The 24167-nt window shown below is 44.3% G+C and overlaps 1 protein-coding gene and 1 long non-coding RNA gene across 5 annotated transcripts; one reads left to right on the top strand and one right to left on the bottom strand.

Moving 5' to 3' along the window:
* Positions 1-592: 592 nt before the first annotated feature.
* LOC123046644 (uncharacterized) lies at positions 593-23543 on the bottom strand. Of its 4 annotated transcripts, XM_044470043.1 has the most exons (19): positions 23433-23543; positions 23117-23340; positions 19465-19581; positions 19140-19286; positions 18863-18906; positions 17168-17205; positions 15739-15829; positions 13187-13292; positions 13036-13106; positions 12128-12197; positions 11548-11610; positions 9752-9823; positions 8385-8486; positions 8208-8282; positions 7950-8072; positions 6184-6300; positions 5664-5720; positions 1066-1163; positions 593-978 (listed from the first exon to the last, which is right to left on the bottom strand). In XM_044470043.1, the coding sequence occupies exons 4-18, from the start codon at positions 19215-19217 to the stop codon at positions 1104-1106; spliced, it is 1167 nt and encodes a 388-aa protein (XP_044325978.1). In that variant the 5' UTR covers positions 19218-19286; positions 19465-19581; positions 23117-23340; positions 23433-23543; the 3' UTR covers positions 593-978; positions 1066-1103. The 4 variants fall into 4 exon arrangements, with proteins under 4 accessions (XP_044325978.1, XP_044325976.1, XP_044325975.1 ...); XM_044470041.1 differs by lacking the exon at positions 19465-19581 and having other exon boundaries at positions 1094-1163; positions 23090-23340; XM_044470040.1 differs by lacking the exon at positions 19465-19581 and having other exon boundaries at positions 23090-23340; positions 23431-23515.
* LOC123046645 (uncharacterized) lies at positions 4235-5353 on the top strand. Its single transcript, XR_006422494.1, has 2 exons — positions 4235-4521; positions 4673-5353. It is a non-coding gene; the product is annotated as an uncharacterized lncRNA (long non-coding RNA).
* Positions 23544-24167: the final 624 nt, after the last annotated feature.

The following is a 24167-nucleotide window of genomic DNA, read 5'->3' as shown; positions in this document are numbered from 1 at the left end:
AAGCGGACGTTCGTGTCCGCCTGACCGACCCAAACGGACAAAAATGAATAAAATCACCGTCCGTTTGGGTCGGTCCGTTGGAGTTGCTCTAAGGCTTCCGGTCATGCATTTGTGAGCACGGTGAATCCATTTGTTGCAGGTATGATGAATCTGTTTGTGAGTGTGTGGCTAGCTTTAGAATCCACATGCACGCATGCATGTTTCGTTGGTCGCGCATTTGAAGGACGGCAGCGATGGAAATTAGTAGGCATGCAGCCCGCCCGACGCCTCTCTTATTAGACACTGGACAAGCCCATGGTTTGAAACTTCGGGTACAACCTGTATATAGAGAATGGTCTGGATGGGTTTGGATTGAAAATATGTACAGTTTGGATTGGTTTGGATTGCATCCCTTGCTGTTTGGTCAATCTGGTTTGGTTGCTGAACTTATACACGTATGGATTGGGCTGGGTTTAGTCTGGATTACAAACTATTCCCAGGTTTAAGTACACGATGAAATACGATCACTGCCACGTGGACCCGATACCATTTGTCATCTGGACTAGGCGGTGGCGAATTACAGAAATCTCACTAGGTTGAACCCTTTTACATATTGGTGTTTCAAAGGAACAGCATACTTGATGAAATGTGGCCATAATAGCCAGATACTCGTACTAGTACTGTATTTCTCAAGCAGAGTAAGCACTTTTTCAGAACTTTTGTCCTTTTAGAACATGAAGGGAATAGCAGCGACAAACTGAGCTTTGGACCGAATTGAACTATACATGTATCCTAAGACTTTGACCCAAACCTTTTCAAACTCTTTTCCTTCCCTTTGAAGTTCGAACTCTTGCTCTTCTCCTATTGGTTTTTTCCTTCCTTCACTTGGACTGCTTGATCTTCTACAAGCTTAACATGGACTGTTGCCCTCGCCTGTAATGTCCTACCGAGTGCTAACAGTCCACGACAGCTTAAGTTTGGTGAAGTGAGGAAATCCACCTGATATGCCATACATCTATGATTTTGACCCCTTTGTTGCAGTAAATCTACTACCTAGATATTAACATAGTAGGACTATCTCTGTACCTCAAACGAAAGTTTTTTCCTCCTTTACCTCTCGTGGACTATCTCTGTGCATAAATATCAACAAGTGCCTTTGCTGCCTCTGGGGCGAAGAATTTGGCCTGCATGGAAGGGAGTAAATTTAGTCACATATGGCATCCCCAAGATGGAAGACACTGGATTCTCTTGAATATTCCTCGGATGGAAAACTCTGTCAGTCAAGGCGGGTGTCTAATCATTTCTTGTTACTGGTATGTTTAAATAGCATATTAATTTGCAATTGACAGCTGAGAACTTTGGTGGCTTGATTACAACGAAGTAGATCTTGCTTAGTCATGGGGTTTCTAAAACTTAGTCTTCTTGCAAGTCTTGGCCTCTCTATGTATGACTGGAGAGGTGGTGGACTGGTGGTAGACTGAGAGTCCTTCCTGGATGGGGCTCTCCGTTACTTCTTCTCCAAGTCAGATAGGCTTGCCATGCTTGAATAGGGCCCCCACCGGCTTTGCATACCTAGGCCCGTAGGGCCTGTTATATGGTATACATGGTGCAAGGGCATGGTAATATGCCTACCCATCGACACCGATGGACCTATATATGTCTAAAATAGCATATTCAGACATAGGCAAGACTAGCAAAAGAGCCCGTGCATTGCAACGGGAGAGAAAACATAACACACACTCTTAAATCAACAACCATCACTCAAGACCACAATAGATTCATCTCCTTTATTTTTGCGAGGCATCATATTTGTGTTGCCACTTATCCTCCTTCTTACCCTCGCCGATGATGGCCTCGGTTGTTCACACAAAACAACAAAAACCGTGTGTTGAATATGGTTAATCCTAAGGCGTCTCTCTCTCCCTCTCTCCTCCCTATCTCTCTCTCTCTCTCTCTCTCTCTCTCTCTCTCTCGCTTTCTCTCACTCTCGCGATGAGAAATCTGTTGTTTTCCTTGCGACATTTTTCAGAGGTATGCACGTGTAGTTATCGATGTTTTCTTTTCCGTATATGGTTACAGTGGGGTGTTTATTTGCAATCAGGATCGTCGCCGGTATGAAAAAAACGGATCTTGCGCTATAAATTATAAGTTTGCTTCCATAAAAATATTTTAAAGATATTTAACAGGTAAAATTAACATCATATTTAGATTCCACACATTTTTCTAATAAAATTTCATATATAATATGCTAAAATCGAAGTTACGGTTTAAAAGATACATATAATTTAGAAAATCATTTCGTTTGACTCAAATATATTTCAAAATAATATTTAAAAATACTTAACAGGTAAAAATAATCTCATATTCATATTCTACATATTTTTCTAATCAAATTTCATATATAACATGTTCAAATCGGAGTTACGGTTTAAAAGATATGGATGATTTTAAAAAGCATTTGTTTGACTTAAATATAATCCGCGGATGAATTACCTAAAACATCGGGGGGGTTTTGAAAAATGTAAAATAACGGTTCGGGTGTGACTTAAATCCGGACAGCGGGTTGATTTCAAGAAAAAAGAGAGACTTTTGTGTAAAATACGAAAACAACGATTCGTTTTAACTTAAAACAAGACTGTGGGTTGAATTCTCTAACGGACGAAAGAAATCCAATTTGCTTTATTATTACTAGTAAAAGAGCCTGTACGTTGCAACGGGAGAGAAAACATAACACACACTCTTAACTCAACAACCATCACTCAAGACCACAATAGGTCCATCTTCTTTATTTTTGTGAGGCATCATATTTGTGTTGCCGCTTATCCTCTTTCTCACCCTCGCCGGCAATGGCCTCGGTGTTCGCACAAAACAACAAACAACGTGTGTTGAATATGGTTAATCCTAAGGCGTCTCTCTCTCCCTCTCTCCTCCCTCTCCCTCTCTCTCTCTCTGTCTCCCTCTCTCTCTCGCGCGATGAGAAATATGTTGTTTTCCCTTGCGACATTTTTCAGAGGTATGCACGTGTAGTTATCGATGTTTTCTTTTCCGTATATGGTTATAGTGGAGTGTTTATTTGCAATCGGGATCGCCGCCGGTATGAAAAAACGGATCTTGCACTATAAATTATAAGTTTGCTTCCATAACAATATTTTAAAAATATTTAACAGGTAAAATTAACATCATATTTAGATTCCACACATTTTTCTAATAAAATTTCATATATAATATGTTAAAACCAAAGTTACGGTTTAAAAGATACAGATAATTTAGAAAATCATTTGGTTTGACTCAAATATATTCCAAAATATTTTTTTAAAGATACTTAAAAGGTAAAAATAATCTCATATTCATATTCTACATATTTTTCTAATCAAATTTTATATATAACATGTTCAAATCGGAGTTACGGTTTAAAAGATATGAATGATTTAAAAAAATATTTGTTTGACTTAAATATGATCCCGGATGAATTACCTAAAACATCAGGGAGGTTTTCAAAAAATGTAAAATAATGCTTCGGGTGTGACTTAAATCCGGATGGCAGGTTGATTTCAAAAAAAGACAGGGACTTTTCTGTAAAATACGAAAATAATGATTCGTTTTAACTTAAAACAGGACTGTGGGTTGAATTCTCTGAAATAGAGGGACTTTTCTGAAAAATGGCATAACGGACGAAAGAAACCCAATTTGCTTTATTATTAGGTAAAGATATACAAATTATATTAGTTAAAACATTAGATCATTCAACCAATAAATTGGATATATCATCTCTTTGTCTGAATGTCCATGCATCGTTACGGAGAAAACGTATGAAAAATACTGTTTTTTAGAACCGTATTAAAATTACTTGTGGTGTGAGACATATACTCCATTTAAATTTTAGAAAATTGGGCACTTTCTCAAATTAAACAGAGAACAAAAAGTGTGGTTCAAAACGGGCTAAGAGAGTGCCTGATTTGTTTGTTTCACGACAATTCTCTGAGGCTATCAATTGCAACAAGAGTAGTGGTGCATTGAAGTGTGATTGTTTATATATAACTTTTTATTAATGTTTGAAAAAAATAAGTTTTTACTATGTTGTTTTAGAAAATGTTGGTTGTTTGGCTTGCAAGATTAAATTTCTTTTCTTTCTTTTTGAACTGGGCCCAAACACAAGCATTTTACGCAAACGGTAGGCTCTTTTTCTAGAAAAACACGCGCACTTATTAAAAAAAAGCACGCACACTTTTGAGCGATGCACACGCATTCTTCCATTTGTTGGCCTAAAAAAATTATATTTGTGGGATAACCACATACGGAGAACGACAGAGGCAGTAGCCAGCGTGAACCAGCTCCTCCTCGTGCTCTCCGCCTGTCTCTCTCCAAGCTTTCCTCTTCCTCCGTTCCCCTCCCCTCTCCCTCTGGCCTCCCTTGTAGGTAGTCAGTAGTTAGCAAGAGGCGCTCGCCGGCTGGAGGCGCGTCTGCAGCCTAGATTCTCTCCCCGCTGCTCCATGCTTGTCCCGGTTCTTGGTGTCCTCTTTGGAGTTGCTCCATGGTTTGCTGGTGGATTTGTTTCTCTTCTTTTTTCTTAATAAATCCCTCTGTTTTTTCTGTGCTTGATCTATACTCACCTGTTTGCGTCTTCATCTTCTTCTTCTTATCTCCGTTGAATAGCAGAGTCTCCCCCGCCGCTCATGTTCCCTTTCCCTTGCAGGAGCTCACCGAGCAACCATGGCGCCACCCCGAACTCTGGATCCGGCGCCCCCAAACCTCGACGGCCTCCCCCGCGCGCCTCCCTGACCCTCCTCCATCTGGATCCGTCCGGTGGCAGCCGGATTGTCGCCGTTCTCTGGAGTCAAACCCGGATCCAACACGCGCTGATTATGCCGCTGCCCCGCCTCCCGCGCGTCCTCCTCCTCCCAGTCGTGGCCCATGGCGGCGAGGAGCGTGTTGAGCAGCCCGATCGTGGTCGGCGGCGTGCGCTGCAGCCAGCCGGCGCGGGCCTGGAGCGCTGCGGCCTGGGCCTCGCTGTCGGCGAACCGCGTGCGGCGAAGAGGAGGCAGGCCGTGGTGTGGGGAGGAGGGCGCGGCGGAGAGGAGGTAGGCCGGCGCGCGGGGATGGCGTCGCGGATGATGCGGACCGGCGGCGGGGAGGCGGAGGATCCAGATCGGGGTGGGAGGCGCGGTCGCTCGACTCTGGGTTTTTTTTTTTGGCAAACCGCACACGCGTCCACGGATGGATTAGAAATACGAAACATTTTTTTTCACATATTTACTGGACTGTGGGTTAATTACTTAATATCATAGGGTTTTTTCTGTAAAAATGCCGACGACGTACGGCAGAAACCCAATTTGCTTTATTATTATATTATATTATATTATTATTATTATTATTATTATTATTATTATTATTATTATTATTATTATTATTATTATATTATATTAGGTAGAGAAGTGTTCTACAGACAGCTTGGCCAGTCCTTAGAGGTAGCCCCAAATAAGTGGAATGGAAATCCCCTCTTCTGCAATTTAGAGTGTTGGTGAAGTGCTCAACTCAACTCTATCCTTCTGGGTGTTATTAGGTACCATAACTGATTTGTAGTAATTAATTTTGAGGCCAGTAGACATTGAAACCGTTGGTATGTGATGCCACAAACAAAAACGAAACATGCTCTTGAAAGGAGATATCACAAACGAAGACAATACCTGAATAAACATTCTTTCTGCATCACCTGCCTTGCCATTTTGCTTCAGTATAGCTCCCTGTGAAAGTGAAATCAAAATGTATACCGTCACTTCACAGTAGAAACAAATAACTGGTCAAGATTAGACTATTGAGAGTCCACAACTATTCAAAGTAGTGACTTTGCTTAGTGGTAAAATCAAATAGCTGAATCATGGTATGTTCTAAATATCTCCAACAACAACAACAACAATAAAGTCTTTAAAACCCAAACAAGTTGGGGTAGGCTAGAGTTGAAATCCATAAGATCTCAAAACCTGGTCATGGTTCTGGCACGTGGATAGCTAACTTCCATGCACCCCTGTCCATGGCTAGATATGCCCCCTTATTTATTTTGCTAATATTGTGTATAATGAATTGGCATGTCGAATCTACTGAAAAATTAAGGACCTAGCTGATGTTCACTCTTTATGTTGTCCTAAAAAGCACACTTCAAAGTTCCAAATTCCTAGCTAAAGCGCAAAGTATGCATCTTATCAATACCTTCGCCAAATAACCACGGAAGTCTTCAGGATGTTCAGTGATTAAGTTATCATAAACAGTAACAGCATCACTGATATGGCCCCAATCAGAATAGGCCTTTCCAAGAAGCAGGTCAACCTGCGATAGCACATGAAAATAACTGAGCACTTTGAGTTTTGTCTAACTCCCATGTTAACAATCAGTAACTCAAAGTACATTGTCCTAACAAACAGTGCTACAGTAGCCGCGCCAGGATTTCAAGCGTGGGTTGGAAATTTGGAATTGAGGAACTTGATAGAATTACACAATTACACATACATGTTGGCATATATAGAAAAACTATTTTTTCCGAGAAAACACAAAAGCTTTGCATTTCGATGTATTGAATAGGTAGGAACAAAGTTAATTACACATCCAAACGGGCAGAGCAAAAAGGGAAATGAAAACACTGCTCGAGAAATCGATGAACATCCCAGCCCTCAGGCCGGCACGCTGTCAACCGGGTGGCTCCCGCTCTAACCCACTCACAACCCTCATGAATGATATTGCTGAGGACACGAGAATTTGGGTGTGCATTGCGAAGGTGCAGGCGTTTCTGTGCTTCCAGATCATCAAGGACGTGAGGAGCACAGTCCTAGCAAGGCCCTTGTGCCTCTCTTTCGATGTCCTCTGCTTAGCTTCAAGCCACTGGTCAACGAGGGTTTCACCAGGGACAAGGCCTCCGAAGGTGGCACAAATTGAGGAGAGAACCTCATGCCAGATCACTCTGGAAAACAGGCAGTCGGCCAAAAGGTACTGCATTGTCTCCAAGGTTTGGCCACGGAATAAGCAGGCTTGTTTGTGCGGCAAGTCTTTGAGAGCGAGATGCTGCACTGTCCAGCAGCGGTTCATACCAGCCAGCCAGAAGAAAATTTTCACCTTCCATGGAGCCCAAGACTTCCAAGTTAGTTTCCAAGCATGACAGCAGATGGAACCGTGAAAGGTCGCCCTGTAGCAATCAGGCGGAGTAGACCCCAGACTGTCCAGCGCCAGATAAGGCAATCTGGCTCATCGGAAAGGTTGGTCGCGTCCATAGCCCACCCCCACCAGAGCAGCACGAACGGTTGCAGTTCTGTCAGCAAAAGGCCACCAGGGATGTCGTCAATCCAAGTCCCGTTATGGGGCCGCTGTGCTATGGTGCAGACTTCGGTTGATGCTTAGGGACCTTGGCAAGGATGTCAGGTGCAATTTTTGACACCGCATGTCCGTCGAGACATCATTCAGACTAAAAACGGCAGGACTAACTATTACCCAGCTTGGTGTAGCTAGAGGTGTGGAACAGGGCATGCTCTGAGGATGAGGTTTGAGTAGCAAGCCCGTTCCAAGGCTTGCATGGGTCAGTTTTGCTGAACCAAAGCCATGTAGATGTAGGGCGCAGATACATGCCCATTCTGTCGAGGTCAAGGATGCCTAGGTCGCCTAGCTTGAGAAGGCAGCAGACGCAGCTCCAATTGACCAGAAAGTTGCCGATGTTAGCCTCCTTGCACCCTGCCCAGGTAAAGCCGCGTGGAATTTTGTCACACTGACGGCTTTGGCCAGGAACTGCGCCTTCCAAGTCTATGCCTATCAAATTCCTCACAGCAAGCCCTCTGGCTGTATTCAGCACACTAGCTATCCCATTATGAATAACAGTTCAACATGTATGCTGTCAAATTTTTTAGCAGAAAGCTTCACTAACTCTGCTAAAAACCAAGTAATTTACAAAAATATTAGTAACAGCTGATCCCGTGATGAGAGAAACAACATACTTGGATAGGATCAATATCTCGAAACTCCTGACCACCATTCTCATTTGCAGCCTCCAAATCAGGTTGCCTGGTTTGACGCTTTTCACTCAACTTGCGACGGCAAGACAGAATTACTTCGACTGCCTATCAGAAATTAAGGCCGGTTAATTGTGAAAATATGGCAGATATTTTGATATGTACAAACTGGGCAAAATTAGAGTTTAACTTCAAATAAGTTATATGTCAAGGTATGTCTTGATCATAATTTTATTTACAGACCTGATCAGGCTTCTTAGCAGCAACTAATGAATTTGTCAGCCCACGGAGAACGTCAAAATCAATGCTGTCAGATGACTGTATCACAAAGTATTAGAGTTAGAAAACCTGTATTGTGATAACTAGTCAACGACAACATATATTTTGTATAAATATAAATGTGCATCAATACTTGCTTACAGATAGAGAGTTCCTGTATGATGAAGAACTCCCATCATAATCCTTGAGCTCAAACTTTACTTCACCTAACAAGCGGTATGCTTCTGCTTTCTCGGGGATTACCTACATCAAGTAAAATGTGCATTTCTGCTAGATAAGTTCACAAGCTAGACAGAACCTGCAAATATTTCCGAGGTGGCTGCAGGGGGTAGATAAGTCGTTACGCTTATTATGGTCAGGCTGCCGGTTTTTTGGCCCATTTGGCTACGTAGAAATGATCTTGTGTTTGTGAAAAAGGAAGTGGAAATGATGTTATGTTTGACAAAAAGATGAGTTCAATCTTGTATGCAGGTTTTGCTCTCGTCTACCAGTTGGCTGTGGTCCTGAACGTTGTTACAGAAAGTGCAACACAAGGAGTCGATGGAGCTTGGCGCCAAGAAGCTCGAGTGGCTTACCAGGGAGTACATTCCCTGTTCTCTTCAAATAGAAGAATTGAGGAACTCTTCGTAATTCTATTCATGTGCAATGGCAGGGTATAAATACAAGTACATGGCTTGGTTACAACAGTTCGCTATACAACTGACTGAGCTATAGACGCGAATGGGCGCACGATATGCGCACGCTGTGGGTGCGATGGGAGCACGCCGAAGTGGACGAAGTCCATGCAAAGGACTCGGGGCTAGTTTGGTTCGATCCCTGGGCATCGTGCCTGGCAAAAAGTGCAGCCTGGAAGCTGCCTGGCAATCTGTCCATTTTCGCCTGGTCAGGCACGCCTGAGTAGATGCTGTTTGGCGGAGGACCTGGCCTGGAGAATGTGTTACGCAGGTGATGAGGTACTAGTCTCTGACAAGTGTACTAGAAATCACTTGATTTGGCCCAGGCAGCTGTGGTCAGTCGTCCCAGGCGTCCAGTTTCGGTTGCCTGGGCCAGGCTAAGCAAGGCCAGCAGCTTTTTCACCAGGCTAAGTATCCCCCCGATGACCCAGGCCAGGCTAGCCCCTTTTTCTCCAGGACATAAACCAAACGATCTCCAGGCGACTTCCAGGGAGGCTTCAGGCCAGGCAGGTTCAGGCCAGGACACAAACAAAACACGCCCTCAGTCAGTATGGTACGAGCGCATCTTCCAACATGAATGGTGCCCCCCAGTGATAGGCTTCTTAGTCTGTGATGATATATGTGGCATGTCACACCTTTTTATTAGATTTGTGATGATGATTTGTGTGGTCTATGTGACTCTTTGATTAGGCTACTTTTTGGTGACTTTGTAATAAACGATGTAATAATTGAGGTTGTATCTGTGACGAAGAGGCCTGGGGTAATAAAGCTTCCATTTCCTAAAAAAGACAAAAACTCCAAATAGCAAATATAACTTGCACCAAATAAGGGTACCTTAACTAGCTTCTCAAGTAGATCTGAAGCCTTCTGATATTCACCTAGTTCAACCAACGATACTGCTGCACCCTGTGAGGCCATGTGAAAAGTAAACAGGTATGTCATAGAACAAAATTGGCAGTTTTCAAATTCAATTAAATATTTCCACAATGTTTCAAGTATTTATATGCATGTATTATTCTCAAAATTTTATTTCTGACACATCAATCTCAACAGCATAAAGAAAATAGGACAATTGCATTCCAAAAAAGGGTCATACAATTCACCCACACAACCACTAGCTTGCGAGGTAGTGCTACTAGAAGATAAGTGGAGTAAATACGATGGAGTCTAGCATATGACTGTCCTGAAACTGCCAAAATTTATCCCAACCAAAGGTGGCATGTCAGGTGTCCCGTGATCATGTACAAAAAACCGCTTTCACCACAAGTGATCACAGCGTTGAGCACTTTGGCGGGCATTGCCAGGAAGTGAAAGATGGACCTTACAAGATGTTTCCCGCACGATAATGTTAGCCCTTAATGCTCCCATGTTGAGGCAGAGGCGTCATTCGATATGGATGAGTTCTCTCTGGCGAGCGGTGGTCAGTTTGGTTGCACTTGAGCCTCACCCTATTGCTTTGGGCCTTGGCGCTCTGGTGTCTGGCTTAGATGATGTCCCTTGATGTTGCATTTGTCTTTTGTCCCTATCCCCAAGGTCTAGTGTCTTTTTTCTGTTTTTTTCTCTTTTCTTTTTTCGGGTTTTCACTCGGTTTTCTCTGATTAACCGAGAATGTCAGGTTTTTGGGATCATCTCTCTTCTTCTTGATAAAATGCAGGAACCCCCTGCCCCGCGACGAGGTTTCTCAAAACAAAACAAAAAGGTGTCCCGTGGTTAGGAGAGATTGACATGGAGAGGGAGGTGCAGCTGGGCTGGATGTATTGCTGCATACTGAGGATGGTGCCACTTGGATTAGAGAACAGAGAAGATACGGAAGAAATTAGGGTAACTTCTCGTCTGCTTTATTCAACAGCCCGGGTCTCCTTGTATAGATGCGGACACCCTCAAATATGGAATACAAATCTTTTGTTCAAGAAAACGTAAAAACTTGCATCTCGATGCATCGATAGAGAGAGACTACGTTTTGTACAAGCCCAGGACCGGACTAATACTCCAATTTACAACTCCACATGCCTAAGGAGCAATCGCCGGAAGTAGTGTGCCAAGACCCACCGCCCCTGCCTTTGCCCATGACCGAGTCTCGACCTTGATCGTGTCGAGCAAACTGAAGATACTGGGCTGTGCATTGTCGAAGACAGCATTGCGATGCTTCTGCTGCTCACCATACTTGACACTCGGATCATGATCCACAAGATCGCTCATGGTGATTGCGGCAGCAGAGATTGAGGTGGAGGGAGCGGTGTGGCTATAGAGGGTGGTAGGATTTATGGGAGAGAGAAAGAGACGAGAATTTTTTTCACAAACTGGAGGGGGGGGGGGGGGTGATGCATGGGCGCCCCATCTGGTGCAGCCTGAACAGGGCACACCTTGGGTGGCCACTCCTCTTGTATTGTTGCCCCCACATAACATCAAGACACACCAGTAAGGCCGGTAATTGCTGGTGGCCAATTAAACTTTTACTGACTAAGCAATTATAATTCATGGACAATTATAACGAGGAGACTAATTATGCAAGTTGCATCAATAGATAACAAATGAAGTACCAATGTGGACAGAAATCACATAGTAAGAGCAGAAAGTTCTAGGACAGGATGCATAGCCCAAGTAAAAGAAAGAAGGAAATAACAGTTCACCTCAAGAGCGGTAGGATCGTTAGGTGACTTGGCCAGTGTTTCTTCGTATCCTTCAAGTGCCCTCTAATCAAAACAATTGACAATATCTTAATAAAATAACAAAGTACCAAAATGAACTGAAAACATTTCCTTAGATATTTTTGTTATTGCGGCTGAAATAATTCTTTGACCCTTCGTGTCGAAATGAAACATCAGAGGTACAATACAAGTATACAGCTCATAAGCAAGCGCATTCCGCAACAGTTTCTAAGCATGGCATTTGTTTTTACTACAATTCTGAATACTTAGATGATGGCCATGACCGCTACGCAATACGCCATACGCCTGCTGTCTAGACTGATTGCTTATGCTTCCTTTTTATTGAGCTACACCTTGCGACAGAAAATCACGTGGCTATAAAACATTATAAGGATGACATGGACATGGTTGTATTTTTCAAAAGCAAAACCTTTTATGAACAATTTGTGGGTAATACTGCACATACACTGTGTAACATTCGCTGTAACTGGAGTAGTTCATATATTTAAAAATCAGCAATATTTTTCTGGGTGGGTGGGTGGGGGGGGGGGGGGGGGGGTACCTTATAGTTTGTTCTTTCCTCCTCAGAAAGCTGTTTGTTAACCACAGTGCTTTCATTGCTAGGGCTAACACTGTAACAAGGGGAGTATAGTTCCTCGTAAGAAAATGATTATGTACATAGGCATACAATGAAAAGTCAACTTTTAACTGCAAAATAGAATAATTATTTTCTCTTATGACCTACAGTTTTGTTCACACATGAATCACTTTACTTACCAGCATCACACGTAAGAGAAAAATGATGTAAGGTTTAACTGTATTTCCAAAACTGTCACCAATTAATAATACAATAGATTTGTTACTAGATATTTCAAACACAAAAATAGTATAAATTAAGTATTTGATAGTAATATTCTAGTGCATAAAAATGTGCTGGCCCATCAGACTCTAAAGCATCACTTGCTACTTCCTAAAGTAACTAATTGTCCGTAAATTACACTCTACACATACCTGCTAAGCACGATCCACACGTACAATGTATGTTGAGCAGATTGGACTAAGCTAAACCAGACCGACTATAAATATACCCAAATGATAAGTGCCACACGTGTGGCACGAAGTAACAGCGCCCTGACATTTTTACAACTAAAATTGCCATCCGAAAAAAAAAACCAAAAAAACTGAAACTTGCCATCAAACAGAAAGTTGCCATGCTTCACAACTAAAGTTGCCATCCTTGGGTAACTAAAGTTGTAATAAAAAAACGTCAGAGCGGAACTGCTTCATGCCACACGTGTGGCAATTATCAGGGTCCTAAATATATCTAATATAACACATTCAGTACTTCAAAAGCTTCCTAGAGAAACTCTTAACACTAGTCCAAAACCACAGACCATATTCACTTGCTACTTCCTAAAGTAACAAATGTGTAGTCCATTAGTGTCCATTAGTGTAGTAGACGTTAAGCACCTTCCAGAAGGGAGGAAATCCCCAAAAGTGAAGACTAGTCCAAAAACCACAACAGCTATGCCAATTCCAACCTGCCAGAGAAATTCCGATGTACATGATATGGAAGCTACCAAATAGTGAAAACACGTAAACGATGTACATGTATACTGACCCTTGTACCAAGGCCAAGTGTACTCTTATCTGATTCGATTGGAGCATCATAATCAATAGCTTGATAAGTTTTGTTCTCTTCAACTTTCTTTTTATCAAGTGCAGACCTGTAAAAAAACATAATAACAACAGAAGCCCCAAGCTTAGAACATGAATAAAAACATTAGATTCGAAGAAGAGTGAATTGCAGCAAAACACTCCTTTTTGAACTGAAACTGTAGGGGAGGTCCCAACAGTAAAAAATTATTAATAGAAGAAATATATACAAGAGACACTGTACATAGGGGGGACCAGCAGGGGGGGGGGGGCTATACAAGAGGGGAGCCAAAGAAGGCACACACATCAAGCAGGATCTAAGAGAGGAAGAAAAGCCCCTCCATTCTGTAAGAAAGAAGGAAGCAAAACACACCTTCGAGGGAGGGTAATACCAAAAAACTATAGCTCTGAGGGATTTGAACACTTAACACCCCGAGGCTAACCTTTAGCAAAAAAAAATACACTGCCTAGTCCTTTAACTGAAATCTCATTGAATGGGTCTCCATGTCATTGTCAGAGTCCTGGCTCGGCTTGAGCTAAAGCCGGCATTTTAGCCAGCTTGCCAGAACCTCTTCAAATCGCCCACACTCTGCCCTCTCACTCTCAATCCTCTGTCTCACCCACTCCTGCGAGCTGCCGCCAGATGGACGCGAGGGCGGCGGCGGAAATCAACAACAGCGCCCTCACCTCTCCCCCAGCAGAAAGGCAGTGGGTCAAGCTCAAGCCCAGCCATAAGGGCTCTAACAATGACAGGTGGGTCCACTCTGTCAGATTTCCAGCAGAATGGCATGATGTAAGGCCACAACGGACAACAGTTTCAACCAAAATTTCCAGCGATACAAAAAGATAGTGGTCATTTGGGCTGGTAGGCAGATATGGGGCGGCAGTAAAACTATAGTCTACATCCTGGCAGTCGTGCAAGAACGCGGCATGCTAAAAAGACACTAGCCAAATCAGGTGTGGGTTGGAAAAGTGGAAAACGGAGCGCGAATTGCGGCCGAAGGGAAAAACACTGCTGGTCAAAAATTACCCGAGGGGGTTCCCGCGGCTAGGGTTCCCCCGCTCCCCTCCCGCCGCCGCCGCCTCTCCCGCCGCCGCCGGCCGTCGGCCCCGCCCCTCGCCTCCGCCCCCCTTCCGCCCGGCCCCTCCTCCGGCTAGGCCGCCTCGCGCCGCCTCCCCGGGAGGTGGCCGGGGCGGAGCTCGCGCCCCGCGCCCACAGGACCCCGCCTTCCCCATCTCCCTCCGCCGCCGCCGGCGGGCGACCCCGGCGTTGGCCCGGGTGATGCCGGCGACGGCGGGCCTTCCAGTCCCCGCGCGCGCGTGCTCCCTTCCCGGGGCAGGGAGGCGGCGGCGGTGCAGCTCGGCTTGGCTGCGGTCCGGCGGCCCTGTGGTGGCGGCCGGCGGCCGGCGTGGTGACGGCGCCGCTCCTTGGCGGCGAGGCGGCGTGGTGGTGCTGGGTGGCCGTCGTCGCGCCCCCGGCCCAGATCTGGGCACGTCGGGCCCAGATGGGGCCCTAGCGGGCCGGCCCCCCGGCATGGTCTCGTTGTCTGCGGCGTGAGGAGGAGGAGCGGCTCGGACTTGGGGCGTCGGCGCCGATGGCGTGCCGGCAGCAGCGCGAAGGCGGGAGCTTTACGGGCCCACGAGGGCTCGGCCGGGCCTGTGGGCCTACGGGCCTGGTGTGCTCCTGCTATTGCGTCCGGACGGCTACTGTCGCTGACAGTGGAGGTGGGGCCCTCCCGCGTGCCGATGGTGCTGATGCCCTAGTCCCGGCTCTGATTCTTCGTCGTGCTGTCCTCACTTCGCGGTGCCGTGGTGAGACGGCGTGGAGGCCTCACGACCGCGTTGGCGCAGGGTGGTGGTTGGTTTGGTGGCGGGATCCGAAGCGCCCGAGGTGCGGGTTGGGATCGGGGGAAACCCCTGTCGGCGTGGCCGACTCCGGTGCGGTGGCGCCTGTGGGTGCCGCCTGTCCTTCCGGGAGGGCGTCGGGGGCTTCTCTTCCTCTCGCCTCGTCGTGTACCGGGGGAAACCCTTGGCAGCAGCGTCGTCATCGTCGCGATCCTTCTTGGAGGTGTTGATTGGTGCCGGCGCTTCGGAGTCTTGGAGCCTAGTGGATGAACTCGGTGGGCCTAGCGATCGCGAGACTTCTTCGTTTTTGTTGATCCGCCGTTGTCGGCATTTGTTTCTTTTGCTCTTTCTCTGTTGTTTCTTTTGGGCGTGACTGTGCTGCTTCCGCCCCAGCACCTATCCCTGTATGATTCGGTTGGTTGCTTTGTATACAAAGCGGGGGGAAACCCTTTTTCGGTAAAAGTGGAAAACGCAGCACATTCTTCTACATTTTTTTATATTTTTCATCACATTGGCCAAACAGAAGTTTAACTATGAACCTCTTACTTCCATATCATATTGAATCTTAGTATCTCGTGCATCGAATAACTTGCTCACAAACTTTCAAGCAGTAGCAGTTGAAAAATGAATTTGCTTTTTCACTCAGTATAGCATGAGGTAACTATTGAGTACCTTCGAACAGCTTCAACTTTTTCCAGAAATTTCTTATCCATGACCGTTTTACCAGATTTGTTTTCTCTTCCAATTCCTAACTCTGGTGCCCCTGAAAACACAAATGTCCAAGTATTGAGAAGTGTCAGTGGTGGGTGAAGTGGCAATAAAATCATATCTAACAAACATCAAAGGCTAAATGCAAAAAGTAAGTTATGCAAATTATATTGATAGTGGAGGAGGTATAGAGTTGGTGGTTTAAAGCTGGCGATGCCATTTCACCAATATAAAGAATAAAGAAACAGTGGTAGCACAAGAAAGAACTCCCTTTACAAAAAAGAAGATCTCAGCAAACTCCTGCAAGAACTTATGCAAATTCCAGCCAAAAGATTATCGCTGTTTCTTTGTGGGGGCTGTGGAATTTGAGCCAAGGAAGGATATGTGAAGGGCTTGGGTCCTGCCTTGCTGCCAAAAAAAATTTGGGCTGGCCTTGCTGAAACGATGTTGAAGTACTGACCGACCGTTTGGCCCGTCAGGGCCTTGATCACCAAGAATGATGCCCACTTTGTGATCAGGAGGACGAGAATGTGCAAGACTTGCTTACCACATTAAATTCTCAAGGAGTGTGTGGCTCTCTGGTGTTGTCCTCAGTTGGATTGTGGCAAAAAAAACCAAGGCCGGATGTTGTTTTGTTTTTACCAGGTGGCGGCGTCAAGCTTTGCGGCAAGTTGTCAAGCAATACAGCAAAGGCTTCGACTCATTAGTAATTTTGGTCGCTTGGTGATTATGGAAGCATAGGAATGGATGTGTCTTTGAGGGGGCCTCTCCTAATTTCAATGTCATTATGCAAGATATAAGGGATGAGGCCAAGTTGTGGAGTATGGCAGGGGCTAAAGGCCTCAGTAGCAGTAGCATCTGGCCATAGCCTTTGTTTGTATAGGTTGCTGGTCATTTTTCTGTTTGTTTTCCTCAGTGAAGGCCATGTATTAAACCCTACCCTAACAGGTGTGTATGTTCTTCTTAGACTCCCTTTCTTCTTACTATAATGATGTGTGTCTCTCCTGCGCGTTCGGGAAAAATCCAGTACAAGAAAACATAGAAAGATAACAAATATTCCATAAGGCCAACCATATCATTAAGGCATCCGATGCTAATTCTCACTTCCCTTTCTTGGCATCAATAATTATGTTGCACTGGGAGGTGCTTGCTTTTTTCGGGTTTTTTTTTTGAGACAATGCTTGCTTTTTTTGTGGAATTGTATGTTGATTATTTGATACTAACTCCAGGAAACAAAGGATGGGCCACAAGTAAATGAAAACGTAAGGGAGTGAGAGCATGTGAGGAAAAAAAACACAAATCTGAAGTTGCTAGATAAGCATACTTAGCAATCTTGGTAACATACTTGCCACACAATAATGACAAATTAAACTAAAAATTGAAGTGCACTCACACTGTCCCTGGTTCTTTGAGTCTGCAGATGCTACCTTGCTGCATCAAAAGGAAGTTGTTGATGAAACAGTTCAGCAATCTCTCAATAATAATATGAATAACCAAAAAAAGCATAACTAAATTAAACTAAATATCACTATGAAGTATAGAACGGAATGAATAAAAAAAATTGAAGTCTTTAGTTTGAGCTGCAGATTCTGCCAACATAGAAGATAACAAGGCACACCTGAAGCCCAAAATAAAGAGAAGGAACCCAAACTTCTGGAGTTAGCTGCATGCATCACAACTTCGTAGTTCATACATCATGGCCTTGAATTACCAGGATATTTTTACATACAATTTATTGTATAGGTTGTTCTGGAATCTACAAATTAAATTGTACTGAGAACCAGATCTAACACGTAAGCATAACAAATGAGCTATAGCCCGTAGGTAGAACAAACATGATAAACAGAGCGAAGTTGTTGGCAAGAGGCCAACCCCATGTAAGCAATAATGTGGTATGTGGCCAAACAGTTTCACAATTAAGATATATTTTAACACTTTAATCTGCATATTAAATTCTGTATAATGGCTGACAAAACAGTTGAGCTTCAAAGATTATCAAATAATGTTTCAAATGAGGATATATTCCTAAGAGTTAAATACCTCTAATTTTCCTAAAAGCTCCCATTTTGGACACAGGTAAAATCAAACTTTCAAAATTTTGACTTCTAATGTCTTCAGAAATATTTGGACAACATACTTGAAAACAATATGAAGGTCAATAGGGCATCCACACTAATGAATCAAGGTATTAAACTCAACTTCCCCTCACCCTCTAAGGGCTGATGAGCTTGACAGCACAAGCATACGCAGGAGATGAACAGGGCCACCTGTAACACCCTAGTTAAAAGTTAAAATTTGTTTAATACCCGCCCACAAGTGGGATGGGAGTGCACATACGGATTGCACCCCGCTTACACTTTCTTCCTCAATGTGTGTAAAAGAATTAACCCAAAGGTGTTATTTTTGGAAAACACAAGGGTATATACGATGGGACCAAAGTACCAAACCTGTCCAAACTCTCTATGTGGGACTAACCACCACAGATACACCTGAGTACAAGGGCCTCCACACTAATGGGCAGGGGTATTACATGAAAATTGTGTTTCTCCATATCTTTCAGACTTAGAATAACCTGGTCAGTTTCAGAAAACCTTACAAATAAAATAATCATAATGCATTGCTACGTTTTTTATTGCAATGCTTCTGTTTGTTGCCTCTCTGACTATTAATGAGTTGGGTCATACAGTAGCATTAGTAAGTATGTTTTCGGCAACTAATACCAGTGAAGGAGACTGGAATCTCCAATGCATCAATTTGGAAAGGGGTGTGCTGTTTAGCCATGTCTAACATGAAACATTAGTAGTACCGTGCACCATTGTATCCAGAGTATACTATATAGTACAATTGTGGTGCCGATTTAAAACTTACGCACATAGATTTTGGTGAAAATACTCATATATCAAATGTTACATGACTATTCGATTATGCACTTCTTTCCATTGGAATTTCGAGGTGTACTTAGATGTTACATAATACAAGAGGTACATGGTATGGAAAAAATGTGATGACAACCACAACCATAAGTGGCAACAAGGACAGATTAGTTCATAATGTGACGAAAGAAATCAGTTGCAGCAAGTTTGAATACCTTGGGTCCTGTACAACATCCTTTGCCCTCTTCCTGCTTTTAATCTGATGATAATGCAAAGGCAAAGTAGACCATTAAGGACTCAAACTTCTTAACATAACATGCATATGATGTAGGACCCCAGTAAAGAGAATTTCATAAAATCAAGAACCTCTAATATATGGGGCAAGAAAGTATATGCAGTCCATATTTTTAATAATTATATTAGTGAAAGATGGAACACACTGCAGATAAGCAGAAGTAGGGAAGGGAAAAATTAAAGACTGAAGGAACCTACTCTTTTCTTATTTGTAAAATCAGTCCCAAATCCACCCCCGCCGGAAGCAAAGCACTGAAAATTGAATGCCTTCTGCATTCGGTGGTTGGCAATCTTTAAACCAAATATTTCCACGTCAGTACCTCGCCCAAATTTTTGCAGGCATCCCTACAACATAGACATATACATACCTCAAACAATAAGCTTATATTCAAAAGAATTAGACTAATGTGAAATTCTGCAATCGAAAGCATGAGTAAATTAGATATTATTCATCGCAAGCTTTACAAAAAATATAATATACAAAATGGAAGGAAGTGGCAGACAAGAAGATTGTTTTGCTTACGGGAAACCCCTTTGTACTTTGGCCAAACTAAATTTAACTGTATGGCTTCCTTTAGGGCTTCTTTGGTTCGCAAGAATAGGAAAATTGCAGGAGTTGGATGTCATGATATGTCCTTTCCTACAGGAATTTAAACCACATGAATAAGAATTACAAGTTGTTTAGTTGTAGCACCGGAAAAACACAAAATTTCAGAGGGATAATGTGTGTGCCAAAGTTGTAATAGACATAGAAAAGTTTCCAAAAGGTTGAACTCGATAAAAAATTCCTTTGGAAATGAGTTCGAAGTTAACCATAAGAAATATTCGTAAGGATTTTAAACCTACAAATCAAACAAGCCTTGAAAGAAAATTTAATAAGGATTCTAATCCTACAAATTTCCTTGGAATTCCTAGGAAGAATGCCCTTAAAATGGACATAAATACACTAGGCTTCAGCAAGGGGTAATGGCAAGTTGAATCGATATTAGTTACTTCCCTTAAAAAGTGAATTTAACCACAAAATATTTGTGTGAGGTGGTCATCCTCAATGTTCTCTCCCTTGGCTTGCCATCCATAAGTGCTTATGTGTGCTCTCGGGTGGGATGCTCTTCCTTCCAATGGTGTGGCACCCTTCGATCTGGGGCGAGAGGGCACGGGGCCTTCTTCGGGGGTAGAGTCAACAGAGACGAAGGCATTGTGACGGTGTCTGGCCAACCAGGAGCTGACGAAGGCATGTTCTTTCTCCAATGGCATGCCTTGCTTCAAGACCTATAGCTTCTTCTCTGGTCTGGTCTAATCGCAGGGAAGGCCATGGCCTTGAAGTTCAAGCTGCTTTTATTTCTTTCCCTTTTTGTTTCTGTTTGCTTGCTTTGTTGGTTGCCTGAAAGCTATCAGCACTTAGTATCTGCTGTTTGGGGCTTTATTAATTTAAAGCTAGTGTAATGCCTTTGATTTAAGGCTGGTTTCCCTCAGTTCCGGCCATAGCGGGTGGCAGAGGTGCCCTGGGACATGGAAGGAGGCGCCTTCACATCCCTCCTCCAACGGTCAACGCTCCTCATATCTAGCGGGATTCGTCGGGGGTCACTGGCGTGGCCGCTGGCCCACAAAAATTCAGCCTTGGCAATGAGGCAAGGGTGCCCTGGGATGCGGAAGGAGCCTTCTCGTCCCTCCTACGGCAGTCAGCGCTTGTCCAATTTGGCAGGTTACCGACATGGCCGGCTCTCTCGCCCAAAATCTAGTCTTGGCTATGAGGCAGGTGTCCTTCGTTGGATGAAGGACTTGACAACAGAAGGTGGTGTAGGGTCTTGGATGCTGGGGCGGAAGTCTTGGAAGGTGGGACGCACAAGCGGCTCTTCGGCTAGCCCCGTGGTGAGGTTGCTGCTGGTGGTGGAAGCCGGACCCTAATCCAAATCTGAAGGCCCAAATTCATCATGGCGGCGGTGGGCCTCCTTGGAGTGGGCTCGATGGTCAAGTTTCCACAACAATGTATGAGGGAGGAGGTACCGAGCGAAAGCTCAGTGCTTCTACGTCGGCGCCAGCGACATTGTAGGTGTCGGTAGTAAAACCGGCAGACCTCGGGGTAGGGGGTCCCGAACTGTGTATCTCAGATTTATGGGTAACAGGGGACAAAGGAGACAGTATTTACCCAGGTCCGGGCCCTCTCGAAGAGGTAATACCCTACGTCTTGCTTTGATTGTATTGATGATTGTGTATCGAGTACAAGCTTGATCTACCTCGAGATCATAAGTTGCGTTCTAACCCTAGAGCTAGATGGTTCCAATTGTGACCGTCCCCTCCACGAACTAAACATCCCAGTTTATATAGATACTGGGGGTACCCAGGATTACACATGGTCGGTTACCAATCTAGGGATATGCACACCGCCAAGCCAATGCAAGTCTTGGAGTGCACGTCAAGTCTTTGGTGAAGTCCATCTTGATTACGCCGAGGTATGAGGCTTCCGGAGTCCTTCCTTAAGAGAATGGTGGGCCATAAGCTCAGCCCATGGACTGTGAGCCAACTAGGTTGGTACCCCTAGTCCAGGACACCGTCAGCAAGTGTCCCTTCCCCCTTCGGACCTTGTTCGGTTAATCCCCTCACCAAAGGGTTTGAAGGGGATTGGGGAGGTTTGAAGGAGATTGGGGAGGTTTGAGGGGATATTGACTTGCAAGGGATTTAATCCCCTTTGACGATGTCCTGGACTAAGGGGTACAGGGGTACCAACCTTTGGCCGAGCTTATGGCCCACCGATCTCATAAGGAAGGACCCCAGAAGCCTCAAGCCATGGCGTGGTGAAGCTAGATTCTGCCAGAGACTTGGCATGCACTTCAAGGATTGTGACGGCCATCTACGTATGTATCCCTAGCTAACAAACCGACCATGTGTAACCCTAGATACCCCCAGTGCCTATATAAACTAAGGGGTTTAGTCCGTAGAGGCTAGATTGATCATTACTCACCTTAGGGTTAGAACACATACGATCTCAAGGTAGATCAAGCCTGTATTTAATACATCATCATCAATATAATCAAATTAGGAAGTAGGGTTATACCTCTTCGAGAGAGCCCGAACCTGGGTAAACAATGGTCCTTTTGTCTCCTGTTATCCATCGATCCGAGATCCACAGCTTGGGGCCCCCTACCCGAGATCTGCCGGTTTTAGTACCGACACCATTCAATCCCTTTCAAACCTCCAAACCTTGCCTAACTGAACAAGCCCTTAGGGAAGGGGGTCATGGTTCTCCTACCTCCTCATGTCAACACTATGGGTGAAAACCCTTGTCCGTGTCAGCAGACTCGTCAATGGCGGCGCATTTGCATCGTAAAGCTCCTGTCGTTGGTCAGTGCGGGTCTCCTCTAGCCATGACGGTGTTCTTGGTCTAGTTGGAATCGTCTCTTGAGGCTTCTTCGGTCCCTACGGTGACCGCTCTAATTTGCCTCCTGTCATATACAGATCGTAGTGTCGAGGTCTCAGGTCCCCTTCTGGTCACCGACAGGGCTGGTGCTCCCCGGTCCGAAGTGAGAGGGTAGTGGCCCTCTCCGACGACAATGAGGTGGGACTTGGCAGCAAATTCCGCTGGTTCATCATGGAGTCATGAGGTCGTTTGTCACCAGGCGTTGTGGGCTCTTCTTGGGGTGGTTCTGCCATTCCCATGCTTTTGCTCGACGACAAGCTGGCGCTCCAACAGTGCACCCCTGGTGCTTTGTCTGTGTTGTTAGTCTTGTGTAGTCTAGCTATCTTTGATCAGCTTTGTGACTAACAACACAGACAAAGCGGGGTGAAAGCCTATTCTCTAAGTGTATAAGATTTTTTCAATAATTAAGAAGTATTTCATCGAGCCATAATTAAAGTCTGTTGGCCCCAGGTGTAGTTTCATTACATGTTCTGCTTCCTAGAACATACAATTCTAATATATTTTTTCTATTTGTTTCCCCTATTTACAGCCTCAGCAATTTTGTCCTGAATTTTTCGCATAGACAGGTTAAAAGAGGCTTAAACTTATCCATGGAGGCATAACTTCAGTCTGAAATGCTAGGGATAAAATGGCGTAGAAATGCGCACTTCCACTTTCAGTTAATAATAACAATGAAACTGGTGAAGATCCTCATCTAAACTCTAAACAATGAGATTTTGGATGGGAAAATCACCCGTAAAGAAACTGAAGGCTTCCTCACCTCCGGTGACGCCGGGCTTCTTTGGAGCGAAGAGCGAGCTGGAGCCATGCCGAATCGGGGATAGCCCCCATGGCTGGCGTACGCGCCACGCGGCCACGACCTCGCGGACGCCGAGGTGCCCGAGCACCTATAAAATCCCCTCGCCGTGACCAAGGTAAAATCGCCCATGACGCCGCTGCTTTTTACTGTCGGCTCGGTGCTTCCAGGAGACTCGCTCGTGCTAGCTGCAGAGAGGAATAGGGGGTCAGAGCCCAGCACAGAGGAATAAGCATTATTCAACCGCTCCGTCGCAGAGGGAGGGGGAGGGGGGCTGCACCACGAACGCCGACGCCTTTGCTCAACCGCGCCGCCGCTCCTATCCAGAATCGCAGCCGCCGCTGCCTTTTCTTTCAGGGTGAGCTATCGGCAGCAGTTTTGCACCGAGTATTCTCCCTATCCAACTAAATGCTGGAAACTAGGCCTGATCAGGTTAGCACGGCCCAGTCCCGTTCTGCCTCCTCGCCTGGTACTGTTGGCCGGCCCATTATGGGTTCTGCACCATACCGGTTTTCTCATTTTTCCTTTGTTGTTTCTTCCAGTTTTTCATTTTTCTTTCTTTTGCATTTTTTCTTTTATATTTCTTTTCCTTTTTATTTTCGTTTTCAGCTTCTTTTTGGTTCTTTCCTTCTTTTCCTTTTTCATTCCTGGGCACATTTTTCAAATTTGTGAATATTTTATAAATTCATGATCATTTTCGTGAAATCATGACCAATTTTAAAATTGTGAACATTTTTTTAAAAAATTCACGAACATTTCCTAAATTCATGAACTTTTTAAAACAACCGCAAACTTTTTTGACTTGGTGAAGACTTTTTGAAATTTCAGATTTTTTAAAAAATTCACGATTTTTTTATTGATACAAAAATTCCAAATTTTCATGAACATTTTATGAACTGATGAAATTTTTGTGGCATTTAGGAAAAATAAATAAATCCACAAACATTTAAGGTTTTATTAATTAAAAAACATTAACATTATTTCAATTTGAGCAGAAAAATTTAAATACATGAAC

The sequence above is a fragment of the Triticum aestivum genome, chromosome 2B, assembly GCF_018294505.1.
Source record: "Triticum aestivum cultivar Chinese Spring chromosome 2B, IWGSC CS RefSeq v2.1, whole genome shotgun sequence".
Taxonomy (NCBI): domain Eukaryota; kingdom Viridiplantae; phylum Streptophyta; class Magnoliopsida; order Poales; family Poaceae; genus Triticum; species Triticum aestivum.
This window is presented reverse-complemented; position numbering and strand designations above follow the sequence as displayed.